General features: G+C 37.4%; 1 protein-coding gene across 1 annotated transcript in view; it reads right to left on the bottom strand.

Annotated features, from left to right (window-relative positions):
- Positions 1 to 20818: 20818 nt before the first annotated feature.
- Positions 20819 to 26487, bottom strand: part of VMA21 (vacuolar ATPase assembly factor VMA21) — a 115910-nt gene continuing 110241 nt past the window's right edge. The window contains exon 3 of the mRNA XM_078688662.1: positions 20819 to 23108. Coding sequence (XP_078544788.1) covers positions 22966 to 23108 — 143 coding nt within the window. The 3' untranslated portion in view covers positions 20819 to 22965. The remainder of the gene's footprint in view (positions 23109 to 26487) is intronic.

Raw genomic sequence — 26487 nt, 5'->3', positions numbered from 1 at the left:
TCGTGACGCGTCGCGTCAGCATGACGTTTCGCGTTCTCGCGTGATACGTCATATGACGTGCTACGTTAGCGTACCCGGAAGCGCAGCGGTACGCGAACCGGAAGCGATCCGCTGCGCCGACCGCGTAACGTAAACACAGCAGGTCATGTGACTCGGTAATAACACTTTTCATTGGTTCATTTCACTGTTGGTTTCCTAATGATGTAATACTAGGTCATGTGATCTAAAATGAACACTTTTCATTGGTTTAGAACTTTTGCTTTTCCCAAATGATGAAAACCCCTCCTTCTTTCCTCACTCTGACTTTCATCTTGGTGAGAGAAAGACCCTTTATTTACATTGTGACATGGCTTCATTAGTAGCTTCAGCTGGTTCTAACCCACCACCTCCACCAAATCCAAAGAAGAGAGGACCACCTGCTGAAGTAATTTTACAACAAGAAGAGGAAGAACAGGAAGAGGAGGAAGAGGAGGAAGAGCCAAGGTTTTTGCCAGAGGAGCCCAGGAGGTATAATCGAAAAGAGAACTACATTTGGCAATTCTATAAATTTCCTGAGGGGCAAAAAAAAGTAAATGCACGCTACGTGTTTTGCCGTATATGCGGTGATAGACTGTCAAGGGGAACTGAAAAAAAATACAGTTACGGCAATTACACTATGCATCGGCATATGAGTAGGTGGCATCCTAATAATTATAGTGCTGCCCAGCTACGTGATGAGCAACAAAATCCCCTTCCGATGGCAAGAAGATCGGTTGTTCCAGAGGTGTCGGGACCAGAGGCGAGGGAGATGATCCCAAACATTCAAATGTTGTTTGGGCACGTGAAGCAAGTGTGCGTGCACTGCGGCGATTTCATTTGCTACAGGGAAAGTAGCATCATTTTGATTATGAGAGCTATTCAGAATCATGTTAATGTTTGTCCGAAACGCCCCAAAAAATAAATTCTTTTTTTTTTGTTGCTCCTGTTGAGCCCTTTACAATGGATCGTTTTTGTTTCCCCCCCCCAAAAAAAACCCAAAAAAATATAAAAACGTTCAGAAAATACAAAAAAAGTAAAAAAATGTTCAAAAAATACTAAAAAAAATATAAAACAACAAAAACATTAAAAAAAAAAGTTCTTTTCAGAACTACCTCCCCGTTATAAAAAAATTGGTAGAATATTTGGAACTCTGCCAACCTCTATTTCTCTTAGTTCGCTCCCCGGAGCGCTACCCGGTACGCGAACCGGAAGCTAACCAAAAAAATTCTTTTTTAAAAAAAAGAACAGTAAGTATAAGGGAAGGAAACAGACAGTTATGTGAAAAGAAAGACAGCTCTAGGGAGTAAAAAAGAGATACTGTTACCCACAATCCACTGCTGATGATGTCACATATTACATCATTCATGACATGGTCAGTAACATCATCAGCAGTGGATTGCGGGTAACAGTATCCTTAGTTTACTCCCTATAGCTGTCTTTCTTTTAACATAACTGTCTGTTTCCTTCCCTTATAGTTACTGTTCTTTTTTTAAAAAAATTTTTTTGATCAGTCAGAAACAGTGACATTAATAGAAACAGAGAGAGTGAACAAGAGTGAAGAACTATGGTCCTCCTCAGCCACCCTCAGAAAACCAAGGGGGTCAAGATACATCTACCGTGCCCCCTTCTACCCATTCTGAACATTATTTGCCCTCCATCTTGTATCTTGATTCGACCGAAACACAAAATGGTGGACTCCCGTAACGCTGCTGGTTTGCGAACCGTGCCACTTCCCGGGAAGCGGTCCAAAAAAAAAGGTGGGAAAGTAATTCACAGACACTAAGAGTAATAGAGACGGAGTGAGTGAACAAGACTGAGGAACTATGAGAAGAGAGGGACTGAGAAAAAGAGTGGAAGGAGTTGAGTAAGTAGGTAATAGAGAAAGGAATGAGGAAAGTAGCAAAGGCAGGAAACTGAGGGTTAAAGAAGTGAAGCAGTGGAACTAATAGTAGGTGAATGTGATAGAAATGTAACGAAAAGAGTACAAAATATTTACCTTATAATTGCCGTTAAATTACTCACTTTTTGTTTTTATACTTTCAATCTGTGAAAGAGAACCAACATTTGAAAAATATTAAAACATGTATTTAAAAATTACAAAAGACAAGGGAAAAGATTGAAGGACAAATAGTTTTTCAACAACTTTGACACTGACAGAAGCTTCTGCTTCTCCAGGCCCCCTACACAGTCCTAAAGATATACATTTTAAACTAACAGTATCTTGATGCAGATGAAGTGAGGCCTATCTTAAAACATGGTGCATCTTTTGCATTGCTCTTGTTTCAGAAAAGTGTCGCTTCAGGATGCCAATAACATGTCTCCTATCCAGAGGTTTGTTTGAGGTGAGGCCTACTCAGAGTTCAAGATGAGATTTACACTTGTTGAAGTGTACAGAGGAGATAATATCTGTGAAAGTCTACCAATGAAGTGAGTCATGTCCACTGCACTCTTCAACAAAGTACAAACCTCCTATGTTTCCCTGGACAGACCTAAACTTGATCTGCACAATGTGATTCGTAATGATAGGAAACACAGGTGATGTAATTGAAATACGTGCAATTTATTTTGCTCATTTCTCAATCACATCACTTGCGTTTCCTTTGCTTAGGTATCTCATTGTGCAGATGTAGTCTAGCATATGAAAGAATACGCAGAAGTGCAGCACTGTATGCAACACCTTTGACACTTACAGAAGCCTCACCTTCTCCATGCCTCCTACACAGTTCTACATGTACATCATAAATGCAAACAGTACAGAATTAATTATACATGTTAAATGGTTTATTTTTGCTGTTCTCAGAATGTATCAAAATTCACTAAAAACAGTGACTTAAAGGTATTCATCATATAACAGCGGGGAAAAAAAAACACAATCAAAATGATTGTGTTTAAAAAACCCATACAACATCAGAAATCAGAATTCAGAACTCCTTAAAGTTAACTTACTTTCCATGACGTCCAAGGATGTCCTATGAACAGCTTACACTCTTTTGTGCTGTTATTACTTTCAGCCCGCCACTTTCTGAAAGAAAATCTCCATCGTTTTTAAAAACACGTTACATCGAATAAATGACTTCTTGCTCTCTACCACAAGTTTCCTCAAGGCCAAATCTGGTCAGAGCCATTTATAACTCTTGGATTTCTTGTAAGCCAATCCCGTCATTTGGAATTTCCGCAACTTTCAGAATTAAAATGTTGAAGATCATTTTCACAATCCTGGAATAGTAATATCTTCCCCTTCTTGCTCAGTCATGTTCTACATTTCCTATGGCACTGATACTGCTTACTATGAAGCAGACTTACACTACCTCTATGACTACTACAATTATTTAATTCTCTACATCACTTTTAATCACAAAGCAATGTAAAACAGTAGACAGCATTGCAGACTTACATTCCCTCTACTCCATGTTTTGATTGGCTGCTTCAATTAGCTTATAAAAAGAAACAGTTTTTCTGAACTCATTCAAAGTGCACATATTTCTCCATGACGTCCAGTCCTATGGTTAGAAGTTATGTCTCTGAACTACACTTATCCTCAAGGCCAAATTGTGTAGGAGCCATTAGAACTTCTTGAAATTCCACAGAGCACATCCCGAGATTATTTCCCTAAAATTTTGGTTTTAAAAACTCCAGGTAAGAGTTTTTAAGGTCATACGGCAATTTTTTTTTGAAAATTAAAACAGAATCATTGCAGAATGACCAGCCATTTCTAGACTTTAAATAAGCTGTGTAATGTCCTGATGTTATTGAAGGGCCGTCATGATATATAATTGCTGCAGTTACAAAAGTCCTTCCTGATATTGACAACTGCGAAGCTACAAAAATTTTAATTAAAGTTGTCAATTTTGTTCCATCAGGCCTACATCGTTGGAACATTAAAATGACGTACTGGCCATATGTTCGTATAAATAATGTGGACATCATTTCAGATTTACATTGGCTACACTCCATGTTGTGATCAGCTGCTTTTACTAGCTTATTAAAGGAGACTGATTTACTGTCTGGCAAAGTTAAATATATAAATCTTTCTGAGTCTACACTAGTAGTACTTGATACCATACAGTTCTCGCAGTCATGCTGCCATTGATAAGAAAGCCCAAACAGCTGATCTACATCTACACCTTCAGCATGTAATACATCAAGCATGTACATTAAAAACTCCTGACAATCTTGCTGAATATTTTGAGAGAATTGTGTTTGGCCTGAACATCTGTCTAACAGATTTCGAATTTCAGACACACTTTCTATGTTTCTTCTATCAGTGCTACATTTCTCTAACACAGAATTTAACAAACTGCAAAATCTTTGATCAGAATTGACCACAATCTCTTCTTTTACATTTTCTAGAGAAAACAAAACATTAACCACTACATTAGCATAGCAGTTGACACCAGAACTGTTTTCAAACTGAAAACCAACAACATCTTCAACAGAATCCTTTTTGTTTCTGCTTGTAATTTTAGGTTCATTGACTTTTTGTCTTTTTGCTACAACCTCCCCAGTATTGTTCTCATTTCTTCGTTTCCGGCCTACCACACGTTTCTCAAACAAAGGATACTGAGGCAAATGTGGCGCATACTCTCTTCTTAACCTATTGTATTCCTTAACACAATCTAGATCCGCACAAATGTTTGTGACATCACACTCAATCAAGTACAATCCCGATAAAGTTCTAACTCGTGACAATGCCACATATGCCATACCCTCCTTGAACACAGAACTGCCAATATTCACCAATGCACTGTCTACACTTAAACCTTGCGATTTATGGATTGTCACCGCATATGCCAAGCAAACAGGAAACTGCTTACGGCGAACATATAAGTCTTTTACAAGCAAAAATCTAGCAGAACGACGACCAATTAGCTGTACTTCCTCAATGCCATCAAATTTAATTTTTAAAAATTCAATTCCATCTCTATTTCTGTATTTCACAAAATCAACAACATTACCCATTGATCCATTTACCAGACCTCTTTCAACATGTAAATTCCTTCTTAAAATTATACGGCAGTTCAAGCACACATTCAGAGTCTTTTCAAAACCTGCAGTTTTAGATATACTCTTCTCTAATGAATCCAATTTTGTTTTCAGATTCTCAGACAAAATAATTGTTGATCCCATATGCTCTACTCTATCAATAGCTTCCAGTTTCACAATCTCTTGCTTTTCTAAATGCAACATTTTGTTGTTAAATTTGGCACATTCTGCAAGAGTTGGCATCAAACATATTCCAGATTTCTTATCAGTAATTTTCTGAAAAATATTCTCAGGCACAACATCTTGTTCTGGATATAAATTTGACAGTAATCGTGCATGTAAAGCTTCTTTCCCATGCTCGGTCACTTTTCCAATTCTAACATCTTGTAGAATAGTCTTGTAAACTTCATCCTTCGCCTGACGCATATTTTCATGCAGTTCAGCATAATTGAAGTTTAACCATATATTGACGTTGCCAATGCTGCCTAGGCACTTCCTGGTATCTTCATGCGTGAGCATTTTGAACACAGGTTGCCCTTTCACTGGTGTCAGCTGCAAAAGATCTCCGAAAACAATGATGTGTTTGCCACCAAATAACACATCATACTCTGTTTTGAGAACTTCTTGCATCCTCAAATGCACAAAGGCAAGCATGACATTGGAAACCATGCTTACTTCGTCAATGATAAGAAGTTTCATTTTCCTCAAGATTCTTGAAACTTCAAAACAAGCATCTCCAGATAGCTTGTGATATTGTAATTTGTTGTCATGCTCCACTGGCAGCATCAGTAAACGATGTAAAGTAATCCCTTTAATATTATGTGCTGCCAGTCCAGTTGGAGCAGTGACAACACAAGACAGCGATGACTCTGTCCTTTCCTGCAAATAGCATGATATTGCTTTAATGAGGAAACTTTTTCCAGTTCCCGCTTCTCCACTCACGTACAGTCGGACAGGCTTCAACGACGTACATGAGCACTCTTTCTTATCATGACTTAATCCATGATCAATTTGCATGGTAACTTCGTCATATATTTTCCTCTGCTCAACGTTGAGTTGTCTTTCCAACTCTTCTAAGTTAACCGCATCCTCCTGAGCACGTGCCATGGCTCTTTCCACTTCATTCATAGCAGTGGCAGCTTCATTTTCGATAACAGGTCCTCCTAGTGGATCCTGACTCAATGAAGCAGAACTCTGACTGTCCTGAGAACTGTCTCTGGCAATCTCGGCTGCAATTGTTGCTTCCTGCTCAATTTCCGCATTCAACATTTCTACATATTTGGGAAAAGCAGGACATTCTATGGTCTCCTTGGCGGCATTGAAAGAGTCTTCGTAACAGAGGAAATCTCCAAGCAGTTCCTCTTCTGCACGCCAAGGCTTGAAAAGTTGCAAAAGTGCTAAATAGAAAAACTCCTTTTTTTCAGGAGATTCGCCACTCAATTTTCGATGGTTTACCAAGTGGCATTTTCTTTGCTTGACCAGACATCCCTCACTTCCTATTACAGCATACACTCCTTTCTCAGTATCTTCTTTGATGTTCCTCTTGAATATGTAATTTTGCAGAACCTCATACAGACAAACATTCTCGAGGTGACTGCTTCGATTTGGATAATATGTATCCAACATGTTTGTCTTCAAAATGTCGGTACTGTTTGGCTCCTTTTCCGCCAAATACTCAATTTCCCGCACAGGTTTGAGAACTCGATTACGCGTTGCAGCAAGACCAAGACTCGCCCAAACGATACTCCTGGACTTGGCATAGAGACTTGCTGAAGACAACCGGTCAGAACATTCGTACGCTCCGATTTCTCGATGCGACAACATCTTCAGACTGAAACTGTACAACTTCTTGCTGAGGCTCTTTTCATGGGAAATGTCCTCCCACATATCCTTCAATTCTGTCTTCTCTTTTTTGGTGATGTAAGACGTCACATACCGAGCCACAGCCATACAGTTATCAGCCACAAACTGTATATCCATGTTAGCATTCCACATGGACAAAATCACCGGGTTGTAGTCGTTGATGTACTTGGACTCTTCGTTCCTCTTCAAATTGTAAGTGTTTTTAGGTGATTTCTTCATGACATTGTGTCGCAGCGAAGACATCAAACTGTTTAATCTTCCTTTAGAAATCACCGGTCGTGGAAAGCCGAAACGACATTTAGTGTAGAACTTGTCTTTGTTTCGGAATTTACGACGGCAGTACTTTCCACATCGATGGCTTTGGAAACGCAGAACTTTTTCTCTTAGGCTTTTCTTCTCCTTTGCGTTTGGAACAGCACACGTAGAATACTGTTGGATGAAACTCATCACTGAGTCTTCTGGATCCGTTCCAAATTTAGGTGCATCCTTGATCCACAGCAACATATGTATATGAGGAGCACCTCTTGCTTGGTACTCTTTTCTCCAGAAGAAATCCAACACCTCTCCAAGAGGTGGATTCTTCTTATTCATGATGAAAGACATCATAGCTTCAAATCTATGATTGAAGTACCTACATACATTGACTGGATCCAAAGAGCACAGTTCTCCGGGTGTCTTGAATTCGATGTTATCTACGTTAGCATTTGCCTCTCGTAGAAATTCAAGTAAGTCTTCCCAGCCATACTCGGCACAGCTCAGAGTGAGGAACCATGTGGGAGTACCTAAGTTCCTCAGCATACATTTTAAATCACCATGACGACGGTACCAGTACTCATTAGTACCACGCTGACACGCCATGAGATTAATCAAGTGAGAATCCAAAATACTATCTTGGACATTGACTTTATCCATAAAGTCACTTGCTGAGATGTTTTGCATGTGTATACCACTTTTCAAGATGTGGTTCACTGCATATGACAGTCCAGACAGATCGCTTTCAAACAGGAGATGAAACAAATAAGGAATGCATTGTCGAAACCTAGCATCTCCTGCATACAATCGCAAAGTCCGGTATTCAGAAGCAGGAATTTGATGAGGTCGCTCATCATATCTTCCTCCCTGACCTGTTGGAAAAAGCTGTGGGAAACACCGAGCTTCCAAACTTTCCTCCCAAACACTAATGGGACTCCCTTTGGCTTGTTTCATTTGAAACAACTCAATAGCATTCCCCATGACTTCCTTGGAATGCAAAGGATGAACACTATAATGTTCATATATTTCTTCACTAGTAGAGGGTTCTACTTTCTCAATTTGACCAGCACACAAATCGCTATCCTCTTCCTCACTTACTTCCTCTTCTGCAACATATACATTCTTATAGTATTTATTATTTTTTTTCAAATACAATGTTGCCTTTTTGACTTTCCTAACATCTACTAAATCTTGCCATATTTTCTTATTCTTTGTCGGAACCCCATTAACTAAGATAACCAGAGGTTCCTCTTCCACTTTTTCTACTCCAATTGTGTTAATGTTTTTCTTCAAATCTAGAGGCAAATAAACAACTCTTCCCTTTAATCCTCTCTGTAAATCTGATGGAGGCAATTTCCCTGTCTTTGGCTCCATTCTTACAATAGCCTGAAAGGGATGGATACTTTGAATCAAAATAGATTCATAAGTATTTAAATCCTTCAATTCAGAAGGAATCTCAACCAATTCCAGATTATTATGAACTGCTCTAGCAGGCATCTGGTTTTGATTTAATTTGCAACAACAATAAGTACACACACGTTGATCCAATCCCAAATCAAAACAATTTTCTACCATCAAGTATGTTGCAAAATCCTTCCATTCACTATTATTTTCCCTTTCACTTTTTGCATATAAATCCACTAACTTAGTCTGATTCTTATAATAAGTGCGTCGACAACACACACAAGTGAAATTAGGCCTCTCACTTGATTTCACCTCAAACGTCGCAATTTCCCTCTGGAAATTATCTGTACTGGAAACCTGTACACTATTTTCCACATGACCCTCTTCTTCTTGCTCAATTTCAACATTCTCCTCTTTACTTCCAAAGTAACAAAACTCAATTTCTTCACATATATTCTTCACATCTATTTCAGAACCATGCAAAAGAGCAGCGCATAATTGTTTAAGCATAATTGCTGGACTCTTAGCATAATACAACATTCTAACTAATTTCCTCACTTTGTTATGATGCACTGCTAGCATCCTGAAATGATGAAAAACACTCTGGCATACTCTCCTGGAAAGACAAGCCAGTGAATGTCCATGCAAACCTGTCACTTCTCTTACTCTGCAAGGATCTATTTCTTGCAACAACATCATTTTCTGCTTCAAACTTTTCTTATTAAATGACCGTACAAAATCACAAAGCAAATTGATGGAATCCTGTCGCACACTGCAAATACTACTACACTTCCAGGTGTACACAGGACCCTTAGCACGTCTTCCTAAAACCTCATTACCTAACACCTCTTCTGCCTCTGTTGTCACAAGTTTTTCTTTTTCAACTGGACAACCATCTTTCACTTCATAAGCACGACCACTGGTGTCAACTGCATGCACCAAATCATTATCCTGGAAATAACTCTCCTCATTAAAAAATGCCTCACAGCTTGAACTATGCATCCATTCTCCAGAAAAAACTTCACAAAAATTACTACGATTAACTATTCTCTTCCATCTACTATTTCTTTTGAAATCAAAAATTGCCTTGTTTAGCTTCCTAATTCTATTGATTATCAAAATAAATAACTTACGTTTAATTTCAAATGCCTGATCAATAACTTTCTCAACTTTTTTTTTTGTCTTATAAAAAACCAGTTTCTGTTGACCTTTCTTAATATTTTTTAACAAATTGCCAATCATCCTGTTCCGGAACATTCGTTTACGAATCTCCCTAAACTGTTGTTTCCTTCTACTATCATGCACAGAGTTATCTCTTGCTCTAGCAGTAACATTTTTCATTGGCCTTTCCTTTCCATTTGATTTCCTTCTCGTTTTATGGACTGAAACATTTTCTGTAGTAATATTTTTTTTACTACACATATTTCTTATAAATTGTTTTGTGCTCTTACCCGGTGCTTTCTTCGTGACTTGACAAATCTTTTTGTTAGAGGACTGCTGCATATTTTTTTTCACCTGCTGTCTTTGACGTTTTGCAGCCTTTATCTGTCTTTCTATTGTAGGCATGGTGAAATCTTGAAATGATCTGCAGTTGAATCTGTGGAAAAATATAATAAATAATGTTATTAACCATTATTACCAAACAGTAAATCAGTAATAGTGATCAAAAACATAACACACTACTTGACATTTTAATTAGAAGATTTTTTAGTCGTTGGCAAATTTACAATACAGAAATACCAGAAAAGAAATGACATTTATATTTATGTTACCTATGCTATTTTATATGTGAATCTGATCTAATTTTATGAGCATATTTTAATATTTTATTGAAGACACTACACAACCTGCTTTTGAAGGTGTCTTTATTTTTAAATTAAACGGTTTACCTTTTTACTTTTTATTAATTAAACATTTTAAAAATAAATGTTTATATTTCCAAAGGCTCAAGCAGGTCAGCTTCCCATCCTATATCATATAATTCGGACAAATCTGCATCCTCATCACGCTCTTCTTCATCCTCAGGATTTAAATCATCCAAGGGATCAACATCCACTGATGTTTCAATTACAAGTTCAATGATGAGGTCAAAATCAACTGATTGCAGATTGTCGCTCATGTTGAGGTTGTCTTTATCTTTAAAGAAAGATAACAACAATGAGATGTTGCAGAGTAAGAGACAAATCTCACAGATTATAATAGTAAAATTGTTTAACAAGAGTAACATTTTGCAGCTATTATTTAGCCATGTCCAGCGATGCTGAGCAGGTGAAGCCTATGTCTAATTTTTCACTGAACAGGACTCATCTCTTCTTAACCTTGGATAAGTGTCACCGACTCTGTGTCCCCTGCACATACTTAAATGTAAAGGGGCAGATTTATGTTAAATGGCACATCCCCAGGCATGCACCAGTTAACGTGCACCACTGCTCTGCCACCCATGGTGTGCCGCATTTACAATCAGATAGGAGAAACCTGCGTCAAAACCCTGCGCCTGCTTGAAGCAGGCATAGGTCTTGACGCAACATTGTGGAGATGGTGCACCCCTGAGCCTTGCTGGAGCTGCATCGCACTTGCGATACAACTCCAGCAATGCGCCACCTTAACGGCACAGATGCGTCAAGCATCTGTGCCGTTTTTGCCCCATGCTGCGCCGCATTGTAAATGCAGCACACCATGGGTGGCGGAACACCGGCGCAAGATGACTGGCACATCCCTGGTGATGCGCCAGTCATCATAAATCTATCCCTAAGCTTCTTATCTTGTTAGAGATGAACTGCCATATGTATCATCAAAATATTTTGCATTTCCTAAATAGCTAATTTTAAGGAATAAATAGCGATTCTTTACCATTCCTAATTTGCGATGAGCAAATTGCTAATTGCAAGTTACCCATTCATTTCCATGGGCTAGGAGGCTCATAGGAATGAAGGTTTAATTTGCGATTAGCAATTTGCTCATCACAAATTAGGAATTTTTCCAAGGGTGCAGGGGTGTCTCAAGAACACCCTGCTGCACCCCTGAAAAAGAAATTTGGGGGCATATGGCACACATACATGCCCTAAGGGCATGTGTTGGCGTCATATGGGACCTTTTGTTTTTTTTAAAAAAAGCTTTTTGAAAAGAATTCACAAATTACCACCAATTTACCACAATAGTTTCCAAATCCTTAATGTCATTTTTTACATATTTTTTGTTTGATACATTGCATTTAAGTAGTCACAAAATTTGCAAATCCTTCAGTGCAATTGCAAAATAAGGAATAGCAAATTTTGCTACTCCTTATTTTGCATCAAACTTGTTTGATACATACCATTTGTCTAATTAACATTCGCAAAGGCCAAAATTCGTAGAATTTTGATCTTTGCGAATGCTAATTAGCTTGATACATATGGCCCCAAGTGAGGCCTGTCTTACGACATGGTGCATCTTTTGCATCACTGCTGCATCGGTTTCATGTGGTACGTTTTTTTTACACCATGACATATCTGCCTAAATGCATCAATTTGTAATGTTGTCGCCTCATAGCAAATCTTTTGCACCACCGCTGCATCATAAAAGTGACGCACAGTGGCACAAAAGAGGCATACACCTATCATAAATCTGTCCCTACCATTTTAAATGATTAATCCAGGATGACAATAAGGTGTGGCCTATCCAAAGGTTTGTTTAAGTTGAGGCCTACTCAGGATTGCAGATTAAAGTTACGCTTGATGAAGAATACAGAGGAGATAATACATGTAAAGGCCTACCAATGAAGTAAGTAATGTCCACTTTATTGCGCCAGTCATCATAAATGTATCCCTAAGCTTCTTATCTTGTTACAGATGAACCACCATATGTACCATCAAACTATTTTGCATTTCCTAAATAGCAAATTTTAAGGAATAAATAGCAATTCTTTACTATTCCTAATTTGCAATTAGCAAATTGCTAATTGCAAATTACCCATTCATTTCCATGGGCTAGGAGGCTCATAGGAATGAAGGTTGCAATTTGCGATTAGCAATTAGCTCATCACAAAATAGGAATTTTTTCAAGCGTGCAGGGGTATCTCAAGAACACCCTGCTGCACCCCTGAAAAATAAATTTAGGGGCATATGGCACACATACATGCCCTAAGGACATGTATGGGCGTCATATGGGACCTTTTGTTTTTTAGAAAAAAATGCTTTTTGAAAAGAATTCGCAAATTACCACAAACTAGAAGTTGGTGGTAGTTTCCAAATCCTTAATATCATTTTTTACATATTTTTTGTTTGATACATTGCATTTAAGGAATCGTAAAATTTGCAAATCCTTCAGTGCAATCGCAAAATAAGGAATAGCAAATTTTGAATTAAGGACATTTTAAGTCATTTCCATATGTGCAGTGTTTTGAAATTATGATTTGAAAATCGTTTTTGGGGAAAAGTAATGGTTTGCAAATTTATGACAAGGACATAATGGTGTATGCTTCTCTATAAGGCATTTCAGTGTCTCTGATGTCATTTTTCCCATATTACATTATAAGACCTTTCCCCATGGAGCACATTCCTTGTAAATATGCTCCCACCTGAGCATGGCGAATTTAGATTTTGACTGTTTGAGTCACATAACCATGTTAAAAGTGACCCAAAAAAATTGCAAACGTTTTAAAAAAACACATTCATGTGTCTTAAGGACATTTTAAGTCATTTCCCCATGGACAGTGTTTTTTAAGTGGCGCAAAAGAGGCATACACCTATCATAAATCTGTCCCTAGCATTTTAAATGATTAATTCAGGATGACAATAAGATGTGGCCTATCCAGAGGTTTGTTTAAGGTGAGGCCTACTCAGGATTGCAGATTAAAGTTACGCTTGATGAAGAATACAGAGGACATAATACATGTAAAGCTCTACCAATGAAGTAAGTGATGTCAACTTCATTGCGCCAGTCATCATAAATGTATCCCTAAGCTTCTTATCTTCTTAGACATCAACCGCCATATGTATCATATAACTATTTTGCATTTCCAAAATAGCGAATTTTAAGGAATAAATAGCGATTCTTTACCATTCCAAATTTGCGATGAGCAAATTGCTAATTGCAAATTACCCATTCATTTCCATGGGCTAGGAGGCTCATAGGAATGAAGGTGCAATTTGCGATTAACAATTTGCTCATCGCAAATTAGGAATTTTTCCAAAGCTGCAGGGGTGTCTCAATAACACCCTGCTGCACCCCTGAAAAAGAAATTTGGGGGCATATGGCGCACATAAATTTTAACAACATTCCTTTACCTCAAAAACGATTTTCAAATCATAATTTCAAAACACTGCACATGGGAAAATGACTTAAAATGTCCTTAAGACACATGAAAGCGTTTTTTGATTGCCTTTCCAGCATGGTTGGGTCACTTTTAACATGGCTATGTAACACAAACATTTAAAATCTAAATTTACCATGCACAGGTGGGAGCATATTTACAAGCAATTTGCGCCACAGAGAAAAGTCAGGGACAGTCAATTGCCTTATAAAGAAGCATACACCATTATGTCCTTGTCATAAATTTAAAAACAATTCCTTTACCTCAAAAACGATTTTCAAATCATAATTTCAAAACACTGCACATGGGAAAATTACTTAAAATGTCCTTAAGACACATAAAAGCGTTTTTTGATTGCCTTTCCTGCATGGTTGGGTCACTTTTAACATGGCTATGTAACACAAACATTCAAAATCTAAATTTTCCATGCACAGGTGGGAGCATATTTACAAGCAATTTGCGCCACATAATTCATAATTTTCTCCTTAAAGCACACTATTCTCTAAATTAAAGAAATATTTTCTCACCTTAGCAAATACTTTGAGTTTGAAAACAGTCTCAGAAACACACCAATTTGTCTTCAGCAGAGCAAAAGGTATGCACTCCAGAGTCTGCAGCTATCAAAAGCACAGAAATGCTGTAATTCTTCACACATATTTCTCATGTCACCCAATCAAAACTCTTCCCTCACTTTTTTTCAAATGAAAACCCTTCCCCCCTCTGCCCTTTCTGTCTTTTCTGCATGGCAACCACCTCTTGGAAGACTTCTGGTGTTTGCAAGTTCACACAACTTTGTTGCAATTGAACTCTGAACTCTCAGTGCACCTGCATATCCAGTGCATTCTTTCATTTAATGATTTTTTATTGACCATTCAAAATACATCTTTCAAAGAACACATCCGTGCACCCTAACTTTCTGTTTTCAGCAATCAAAATCCACCAATCACTGTTACTGCTTCATGAACACAGAAACTCCACAGTTTTTTTCATTTTAAACTCTCATTTTTTCAACTGCCATTTCATTGCCACACTTCATCTGACTGCAGGAGAACCTTCTCTCACCATGTTTTCTGTCTGGATTGTTGGACATAGTTATATTCACTGGGCTCAAAGGTACGTTGAAAACAGGAAATTACCTAACCTCAATTTACAAGATGTGGAAATTAAGTGGTTTGGCCACAGAGGATTAAAATGTCACCAATTGATACCATTGGTGAAAACCTTTATGCATTTGCCCAAACCTGACCTGTTAATTGTGCACTGTGGAGGTAATGACTTGGGCACTTTGACTGGTGTAGGTCTGGAAATGCTTTTAAAGGACACCTTTGAGCAATTAATGGCACTTTTTCCTCAGACTGCCTTGGTATATTCAAATATATGCCAAAGACAGAAATGGAGGTGGTCAAACCAATTTTGTCCACAAATTGAGAAGTCGAGGAAGCATGTAAACAAATCTGTTTCAGCTTACATGAGAGACCATGGAATGGGCTCCCTGTACAACAATAACTTGCGTTACTACATGCAAGATATCTACAGAGGAGATGGAGTTCACTTCTCAGATGAGGGCAACAGAGTTTTTACTCTGAATTTAAGAATGTGCATTGGTACCTACTTATAAGTACCTAAATGTACCATAAACCCAAAAGCTCTTCTCAGAGCTACCCTACATCTGATCACTCACAATTATTATTTTACTCTAACATTTTTCACTAATTTCCAACAAAGTACGCTCCCTGGGGCGCTACCCGGTACGCGAACCGGGAGCTAACCTCGCGAAATTTTTTTTAAAAATGTTTTTTTTTCGCACATATAAGCCTCCTCAGCCACCCTCAGAAAACCTAGGGGGTCAAGATAACTCTACCGTGCCCCCTTCTACCCATTCTGAACATTATTTGCCCTCCATCTTGTATCTTAATTCGACCGAAACACAAAATGGTGGACTCCCGGAACGCTTAAGGTTCGCGAACCGGGGCGCTCAACGGTTCGCGTACCGGGTCGCTCTCTGGGAAGCGCACCATCAAAAAAGGTGGGAAAGTAGTTCACAGAAAAGCCACTGGAGACAATTTCACCAAATATAGATTAGCTCATACTACATACCAATCCCTACCATTTTCACAAATTTGATTGGAATTCCATTTAGTCATTTAGCCTGTAGACCTCTCTAAATACCCTGAGGTAAATTACTTCACAAAACACATCTGAAGTGTTGGAATTGACAACCAATGAAAATGTTACTTTCATTTTCAATTTTTTTTACCTGACATTTCATTGGTTATATACCTGAATATATATAAAGGAAGAGAAGAAAACACAGCCATTTTGACTACTACTTCTTGCTGTACATTTCAATAGTATTTTCACTAATTCCTTCAACTTCTTTCTAAAGGTAAGTTTTTATTTTTAAAACTGAAGTATATTGTGCACTATAAGTTAATATGGTAAACTTTTTCTGATAGATATATACTATCCCTCTGTAGTAGTTATAGATTTAGAGAGACTTCTCTGTTATAGTTATGGATGGAGTTAGGCTTCTCTTGTATAATTATGAATTTACTTACGTTAAATCACATACACTTTTTTATATTCCTACTTCCACTCTGATACTATACACTGCCCAAAGATAAATTCACTGATAAAAAATGCCTATCTAAAATTATTCCCAACATTGCCCTATCTCTACTAATATATATTTTTTTAATCCAAATTTCAGGCAAAATGGAAGGCGAAAACCAAGTTTCTTTTGAAATGGACCTGCAAGAGAGCAGCCAAGAATTGATTGATACAATTGATCAAATTGACATTGAATTTTTCGATGAAACTTGGGACAATGAACTACTGCAATGTGTACAAGCAGTAGATAACCTCCTTGCAAATGAGGACATTTTACACCCTCAGAGACTACAATGTATATTCCATGATAATTATGAAATTTCTGACAATGAAATGTTAGAAAGTTTAATAAATTATGAAACACAATCACATTTAAAAAAAATGCTTAAAAAATAAAGAAAATAAAAAATAATCAACAAAAACAACAATCAATTAACATACAGCATTTGAAAAGTCTATCATTCATTTTTCATTGCAGTACGCTGCCCAGAACGCTTCCCGGTTCGCGGACCGGGCGCTCCCCACGCAAAAAAAACAAAAAAATGTTTGTTTTTTTTGCCCCGCGGGGCCCTTTTAAAACCTCCACATTAAACCTAGGGGGTCAGGGAGGATCTAGTATGCCCCCTTATGGTCATTTTCGCCTTTGTTTTGGCCTCCTCTTGTCTCTCAATCCTACCGAGAGACAAGATGGCGGCCGCTCCGGACTGTTTAGAATGTTGACAGACACCGGAGAGCCAATCAGCTTAGCTACGCGAAGTTCCGGTACGCTTAAGGTCCGCGGACCGGAGCGCTGCCCGGAGCGCGCTTACAGATATATATATCTTTTTTTAAACGTTAATTTCTCAAAATCCACTGGAGCACATATATTGAGACCTAGAAAAGGCACATCGGGCTACCAGTCCCTACAATTTTGCCAAGTTTCATGGAAATCCATTCAGCCGTTCGGGCTAAAAGTGAGGCCAACAGCCCTATGGAAAACTCAATGTTAAAAACACGTTTTGGGACCCCCCTTTTTTCTCGGCCCCCCTTGACGAAACCCCCCCAAAATTCCAAGGGCTGCTCAGAAACAAAATGTTCCATTTTCCAGAAAATTTCAGCCAATTCCGTCCACAAACGCCAAAGTTATTAGACATAGAATTTTCAAAAATCCCATAGGGAAAAAATCCTAACTATATATACCTACTGGCGACCGCCAGTAGGTAATATTAATATATATATATATATATATATATATATATATATATATATTCACTGAAAAAAACCATAGGTTTCACACATGTTATAGTTAGGAATAAGCATTTAAAAAAACCTTAGAAATTCACTGAAAAAACCATAGGTTTGACACGTTATAGTTAGCTTGACATTTCACTCATACAAAACCATTGAAATTCCACCGTTATAGTTAGTTCAGCTAACTATCACTCGCTCGAATGCAATGCACTGCACTGCACTGCTGATGACGTCACATATTACATCACTCATGACATGGTCAGTGACATCACTGATGACATCTCAAATGACATCACTGATGACATCATCCTTGTGAAAGAGTGGCAGAGCTCCTCTCACCCTAATATAACCTTTGATACACACATTGAAAAATAGAAACTAACATTTTCAAAACAATTGATACCCCAATACCAGTTAGAACAACCTAATCAGTAATTCCAAAATCTACATACACATCCACTCATTCACCAACGGTTCTATATAGTCACTCATCGTATGTACTTATACACCTATACATTCTGCTACACCTACACTCATACATAGAGTTACTCACACATGCAATTAAACTATCAAACATCCATTTACTTGCATATACAGCTACACACACACCACTACACTTACTTCTACAGAAACGTACACATACTTACTCTCTTAAACAATCACTTATACAAACACATACTTATTTATACAGGAACTCTTCCAATCTGTCACTCTCACATATACTCACTTATATACATCAATACTCACATATACTAGTTTAAAACATATGTACTTACTCATAAAGATACTATTGAGACAGTTATTTACTCACTAACACATCCATACACACACTTATCCAACCATACAGTCCTGCGCACATGCTGTCTTCAAAACACATACACACAGTGAGTCAGTCATTCATGCATCTATGCACTAAGTAATATCCCCCACCGAACCATACAGACACTCATTCTGATACTCAAAAAACCAACTAATAACCCACCGACACTCATGTAGCTACTCACCAACCCAGGCAGCCACTTATAGACAAAGGGAGACACTGATACAGATATTTACTTATTTAAACATTACTCGCTAATACATGTATTCACTAAGATACACTTTGTAAGTGAGTTATGCAATCTTTTTTACAAAACAAATCCATTTAGACACTTATTTACCCATCTATTTTTCCTTCGACCTTTAGATATACATATATAAAAAATATTTATTTTTCAGAAAGACACATTCACTGGATGATGTCATCAGAGGTCACTGACCATGTCATGAGTGATGTAATATGCGACGTCATCAGCAGTGCATTGCGGGCGCGCGAGTTATAGGTAGCTGAACTAACTATAACGGGGGAATTTTAATGGTTTTTTATGAGTGAAATGTCCAGCTAACTATAACATGTGTGAAACATATGGTTTTTTCAGTGAATTTCTAAGGTTTTTTAAATGCTAATTCCTAACTATAATGTGGCTGAAACCTATGGTTTTTTCAGTGAAATTCGAAGGTTTTTTTAAATGCTTATTCCCAACTATAATGTGGCTGAAACCTATGGGTTTTTTCAGTGATTTTCAAAGGTTTTGTAAATGATAATTTTGAAATGTATTAATTGTTATATTTTTATACTAATTTACTACATTGTATTAAAGTATTTATTTTTAGATATTTTATTTTTAAAATTACATTACATATTTTTAATATAAATTGGGAATTTTTTTTTTTTTTAAATATTGAAATTAAAATTTTTATTTTATTTTATATTTTTTTAATTTATATATATTTTATATAGCAGCCAATGATATCCTATGGAAGTAAATTCAAGTTACTGGTAAGTACAGTTACATTTTCTTTTCAGGAACAGTAGTGAGCTGAAAGATGCAGCACTGAGGTCTCTCCAGATAACAGGTGAGTAAATCGGAATTCATAGTTCGGCTGATTTTTGAGGAATTTTTTTAATTTCCAAAACTCCACACTTAGAAAAATTTCCAAGTGAAACCAGCCGATGTTAGCCTATGGAAGGAAATTCAAGTTACTGTAACTATGATTAGAATTACTTTTCAGGATCAGTAGTGGGCTGAAAGATGCAGCACTGAGGTCTCTCCTGATAACAGGTGAGTAAAAGGAATTCGTAGTTCGGCTGCGAGTCAACAAGCCCACCAGGTACCTCCAGTATGCACCAGGGAGCTGCGTTGCAGAGAGGTGTTCACAGGGCATGTCCCCTTTTTACAACACTCTGCCACGCAGCTATGTGGCGCTTACTAGAGGTACCTGTTGTACTAGTTGGCCACTAAGGGACCTCTGGAGTGGGGAGTGGGTGAAGCTTCTATCTGTACTGAACTACCACAGCTCTTCGCAAAGCAGCGCTGGCTCACCCTCGACCTAAAAATCAAGACCTTCTATGAGGTTTATCATTTAGGTGTTGTCTTTGACATTTATACCTATTAGGGGGATGAGGTCTTTGATAAAGATATGTTGCTCAATGGGTTCTAGTACTTACCCACAGCCTGACCGAATGGACCTGCTAGGGGCTTCGGTAACACTTTTGTGTATCTTAGGCAAGGTATACAGAACCAGTGTCCTTCACGATTTTTTATTGAGATATTCAAATTCCGGTTGCGTATGAAAGCTTTCATTGAGGCAAAGTGTAGTGGTCCTCAGTATTTTAGATTTGATGTTAGAAAGAGGGTTTCCAGATAGTTTCATATAGTGGTCTGGATTGTCTAGCAGTCTAAGAATTTTAGAATCGTAGGCGTCTGTGTCTCGGTCTTGTAGGGTCAAACCGCTGTCGACACCTCTGCCGACAAACTATTGATCATTATAGCACTATGTGACTTAAACATAGTGCTGCTGCACTGTTCAAAATTATACATTATATGGTTGCTTGCGTAACCAATATACCCTGTACCATGTTCACTATTTTCACATTTAGACTCGCTTATGGTATTTCACTTCGGGTTCACTCTACACACCTTGTTTTTTCCCCTCTTGTCAATAATGTGCAGTAAATAGAATTGTGATGACTGAAACCTTACAAGTATACAGATCTTCTTGAAGTCTTTATTTTACAGTAACTGTTCTGAATCATTAATATATGTTGTTAAATGAGTTCCATGTGAACAATTGAACACATTATTAAAGCTCATTTTTTTTTTTAAATGAAAACTTCAAGACGTCAAATAACCAAAGCAAAACATTTCTTTATTAAAACCACAATTTGTTTTAACAATTGGGACCTGCTGGTGGGTTTTTACAACCAAAAATAGCTTAAAAATAAACATATTGTTCAATTGATTACTGGATGGAAACATTTCACACAAACTTTCCAGCATCCAATTAGCCAGGCACAACATCTCTAATACTACAGACATTAAATATGTTCCTGTAAGTAATATGATACAGTGGTGTCTTGCTGAAATCAAAACACATGCCCATTCGGAAAAACAAAGATGGTAACAGAGTTCTAATGTCAATCACACTACCTAAAGAAAAGAATACCTATACTTGCGGTTACTTTTTGACATTTCATTATTCTCACAAACTTCCAGAGTATTTCATGGCATTGACTGGTGCATATTGATTTGCACTCTTCCAAAGTGGGAGGAAATGCAATTTGCAAAAAAGAATCTAATTGTGTTGCTTGCTTCTAAGATAAACATTTATTTTTATTCTTCTGCTTGTAGATCTTCATGGGCAGCTTTGGATTGATTTTATGAGTTTCAAGAGAATCAAGACTTACCCTGAACTATCTTTTACACTATTCTTTGGCGTCACACGTTTTACAGTGGAACTTGCATCATTTTGTGGCCAAAACACTGAACAACTTACATTGAGGTTGGTGTGAGGAGGTGGGCTGATTTTTAGCTCAAGTGCCACATGAAAACACTGTTCACAATGTCGCTCATCCCCAGTTGAAAAATAAACTCTTGGATAGTGTTTTTAAATAAAAGGTTGGCCTTCAAAATAGGATACCTAGGGATTTTAAAAATAGCAAAATATAATGGTATTGTGTGATCAGTCCGAGAGGGGAACACAAACTTGAAATTTGCACTGATTTAACTTGGTACCATTTCTTCGAAGGAGAGTTTCATGAAATATATGTTGTGTATCTAAGAACCCATGAAAGACAAAAGAGCACAAAACAGCAAAGCCACACAATCTGTCCATCAAACACGTCCTGTGTGAATTTCATGTGGAGTACGTTTATACTATACTATCATTCAGAGTTCAATATTGATTTCATAAATCAGCCTCACCAGCATGTTTGACAAGTGCTAGACAGCAGCACAGTATGAAGCTCTAAAATTATTCATGCGCAATTGGTTTTACACTAATTTCACCACATTTCTGTACTTTGAGTAACAATGTGGGGAGCTCAATCATCGTGCATTTTCTAAATATTCAAACAATTAAAACAAAAGGGAATGTTAACCAAAATAAACTGTTAGACTTGCTATATTTAAATTGCTTATTTTCAACTTGACCTACAAAAATGCATTTGATAGAAGCTTGAGCTGATTCTTTAAACACATAATTTACAATCTCACTAGAAAACATGCTACATTTAAGCAACTATATAAAAATATTTACACATGATCCCCTCCCCCCCAATTACCCTTTCTACAGGATCTTTATAATTGTAGCAGAAACAAAAAGTCCTTTGATGGAGTAAGCGGTGGGGTATGCTTCACAATCCCACCAAAGCTGATCAATATTTATTGCATGAATTTACCCTTTGGAAAATACACAGAATGTGTAGTTGGACAATGAGCATTAAATAAAACAGTTTCCAATTTTAGGTTTCGAATGATGGTCCCACAACATGATTACTGTACACCATCAAAAAATAAAAAAGTTAAGGACAACCTAATTTCACTGTACTAATTTTGTCCAGGGAATTGACACGTCAAAGTAAAAGAATATGAAAAGCTAGTGCCGGATGTAAACGTCTTACTTACAAACTTGTCAACCTTCCTAAGAATATTTGTATCAGTGCAACAGTGTGCATCTCTAAGTTGTAGCTGTGTTTTGAAAACTGCATTTATATTACAAAAAATGCTGCGTTTCTAAACATTTGTTAATAGTAAATGATTATTTCTAAAGATCGTAAATTGATATACAAGCTTGAAAAACCAGATTGTTGTATATACGTCACTGTGATAATTTCACAAATCCATATATACAGTCAGATACCTTATTTTCAAAAGAATCGCGCTACCTCTCAGTTTACAGGACTACCATTATTGTGCCCTTCATAAAGCCAGGATAGTTTTCAGTCCACACATTTTTCCTTGTTACAGCAATATATTGAATTCAAGAGTTCATTTTTAATCCTGTTTTCCTTCACGCCACTGTCGTGAGCCTTCATTCCACGCTACGTAGACAAACATTGCAAGTACTACATGAACAGCAACTACAGCTACAATAGCAGCGTAAAAGTAGCTGTCTCTGTTGGACATTCCAAAGGAAGCTGGAAAAAAAAAAAAGGATGCATGTTAAAAAACAAAAGCTTTTTAAGATCGAGAGGGTAATACACAAAGATTTTAAAGGTTCTAGGTCATAGCATCAGACAAATGAGTTAACCAATTGCAAAGTTAGATTACAAGCTGCATAGTATTTTAGCTTTCAAGAAACGTGTTAGTTAAGTAAAGTAATTATTATGCAATGGTGCATAGGACAGTGTTGTCTGATGGTTTCATAAAACCTTCCAATCACCATGTAAGTGTAGCCATTAGTTCTAGCTATACAATGGGCATAACGCTCCATCTGAGAATTTACTAAGCATTTTTGTACAGAAAAATATTATTTCACAATCCCAGGTGTTATTAGTATTCTTAATAATTTACTATCTTGGCATGCTTAATCATATTCTTCAAATCTCCTTGAATTTCTTGACAGGATGCATTATCTTTCACCCTCTCGAACTTTTTCCAATCTGAACTAATTTCTGGTAGTCTTTAATTTTCGTTGTAACCACTTTTTGATCTCATGGGTATTGGATCTTGCCATCCTTAGAGTCCCAGGAACCAGTACATTAAAAACAGGTTGAGGTAATTATTAAAGAGGTTAACTGTTCTCCGATCTATACTGTCTTGAACAAGTGTCTAACGGTCAAACCTAAGATAATATTAAGATGCCAAAAGAAAAAAATATATTGTCATATTACAACAAATTCTTAACAGTAAAGCTCAAACCAACAAGGTTACCATGAATGTTTTCAACTATCGCCATAATTTCTGGGAAAAAAAACATTTGATCACGACAATCTTAAAACTCCTTTGGCCCTAGCTTTTGTTAATTTCATAACAAATTCTGTTAACCCTTATATCTAGGGTTAAGAATACATTTTATTCATAGGATTCAAGAGGCTCACACAAAAAAAGTTAGGCTTACTCTCAGTCTAAGTCTTGGAAAACAAGATCCGTGTGTATTCTGTTTTGGAGGTAGGAGCATGTTCCACAAGGGTATCCAGTTCTGGTTTGGCCTACTAACCTCAAATGCTAAGGGATCAAGACTAAGCTAATAATGTAAAGTCTTCTCTTTTCCTATTTTTCCTTTATGTATGTGAGGCACATCAGGTAACAGGATACATAGTGCTTAGAATGGGTCTCCAACCTTTTCAGAAATAAGTGCTACTTTTGTTCAATGAAAATCATTAAGAGCTATTAATATTACTGTACTGTAATAGTAACCACAGTCCGGATTCCATTACTGTCCACCATATGCAAGATCACCAGCAGTGATCAATTGGGCATCCGGTTTGGCTGCCAACATTAGGGGGAAAAAGGCTTGTCAATATGGAATGTCTCTATGTAGATAATAGCCATAGCTGCAATGCTTCTGGTAACAAGATAAGTAATAGGTTTCCCTAAGCCCATATGATTTAACAATCTAGCATCAGTTTTAAATACATTTTGGAAATTCAACATTTTTTTCTCTAATCATCAGCTAATTAGCTCTAAAAAATACACACACTGTTCTTGAATACACGCTTTTCAATTTTAGTATAAGCACATTCTTTTAATTTAGCAGCCTGGGCTGCACACAGGAGAGCTACTTAAAGGTAAATGGAGAGCTGTCAGATGTCTGGCCTAAAAACATCAGAGTAGACTGATCTATAATTGTCACCATTGCAGACTACTATTACAGAGAGCTTGACCTAGGCCAAACTGCCTCGGATGTAACAGTTGCCTATTTCCTGAAAATGAAAAACTTGGGAATGTGTGAGAAGTGAGGGCAAAAGCATTGGATTATGAAAATGACAGTTTAGGAAATATAAGGGGTACGACAGCAGCTCTAACAGTGCAGTGGGTCAGCAATTTTTGCTATGTTAAGTTTATGCAGAGACTAGTGCTACTGATGCAAAATCTTTAAGTAGTTACATTTTTAGTATTGCCTCCCTCAAACCATTATCATGCATACACATCAAGTTGTCCAATTCTTCATGTCTTGCGATGTGGGGGTTAAAAATGTCGGATCTATTAATACTTTGTATAAGCGGATGCCATGCCCTTATAGAAATCCCATTACTGTATGCATTTTACAATGGGCAATACTGGCAAGTCTGACAGTGAGCATCCCGATTAATGTGTCATGCAATGTGGAAGTTGCAGGTATCTCCACCATTGTGTTTCCCATAAGTTAATTTAATGGCAGTTCTGTTGTTTTGTATTCAACCCTTTGGTTAAATCATTAAGGCTATGAATTCCTTTACAAACACAAGGAGATGATGGATGGAGCACTGGAACTTTTCTGACACTCACCCCCAGTCACAGATCTGGGATGAATCCATCATCGTTCTTTAGCTCACTTCGCCAACCCAGTTCAGACCCAGCCATATGCAAATGGGTTTGTTATGTATGCCTTTACTCTACCCCAGTTCCAATTTTGTGCTCAATCAATATGCTTCGGTTATGACAAATCGGGGCTCTAGTACGTAGTCTGCTGTTTACTCTTACAAGCTTATGATCTCTGCTCTATTCAGGAGCTTGTGATTGACTAATGCAGGTCACATCTTTTTTCACTTTTATTTGTCTGAATGTATACCCGATTCAAGACACCGGTAGATCGGGTCAATTCTTACTTGATACGCGCCCACAGTGGTGAATTAGCATACGTTGGTAGTATGTCAGTTGTAATAGTTGATATACAGTCCAGTATCTCTCTATATGTGGTAGTCTCCGACCTTCTGGTTTCACTGAGGCGTGAAATCGTTCTATTTTAATCCTTGATCTGGTCTGACCTCAAACATAGTTTTATGCAATTTTCCAAGGCTTTTAGTATTGTGGTAGGTATTTTTAAGGGCATCTTTGCGAATAGTTAGAGGATTGCCCCATAATGAAAACTGTCATCTGGACCATCTATCAATTGCTTTCATCATTGCGTACATCAGTGGTTCTACAATGTGTGACATGTTTTCCAGACCCTTGTTTATTAGTATGCAGTCAGTGGCAGGGCTTTGCATATATCCCAATTCATCCTGTACCCCGAAAATTCTGAGAAAGAGAAAATAAATAACATCAATGGAGGAACTTCGGTTTATTTCACAGTCGTTATTATATCATCTGTGGACAGTATTTTCTTCTACTCTGCCACTGCAAGTATTATTCCATGCAGGTCATTTTATTGTCTAATTGATGCTGTGCTGATATGAAAGCAATATGGAAAGCGGTCACTGCTGTTTCATACCTTTAGATGTTCAAAAGATCGAGGAGAGGAACGACCTGCAACTTACCAATGCCACAGGCTCAGTATACAGCCATTGCATTTTTCTTATAAAATCAGTGCCCAGGCCTATACTCCTTAAGATGTCACCTAAATACTTCAATTCCAAGCAGTCAAATATTTTT

The sequence above is a fragment of the Lissotriton helveticus genome, chromosome 4_1 (assembly GCF_964261635.1).
Source record: "Lissotriton helveticus chromosome 4_1, aLisHel1.1, whole genome shotgun sequence".
NCBI classification, from domain to species: Eukaryota; Metazoa; Chordata; class Amphibia; order Caudata; family Salamandridae; genus Lissotriton; species Lissotriton helveticus.
The sequence above is the reverse complement of the archived record's forward strand: the minus strand, read 5'-3'. Positions and strand labels throughout refer to the sequence as shown.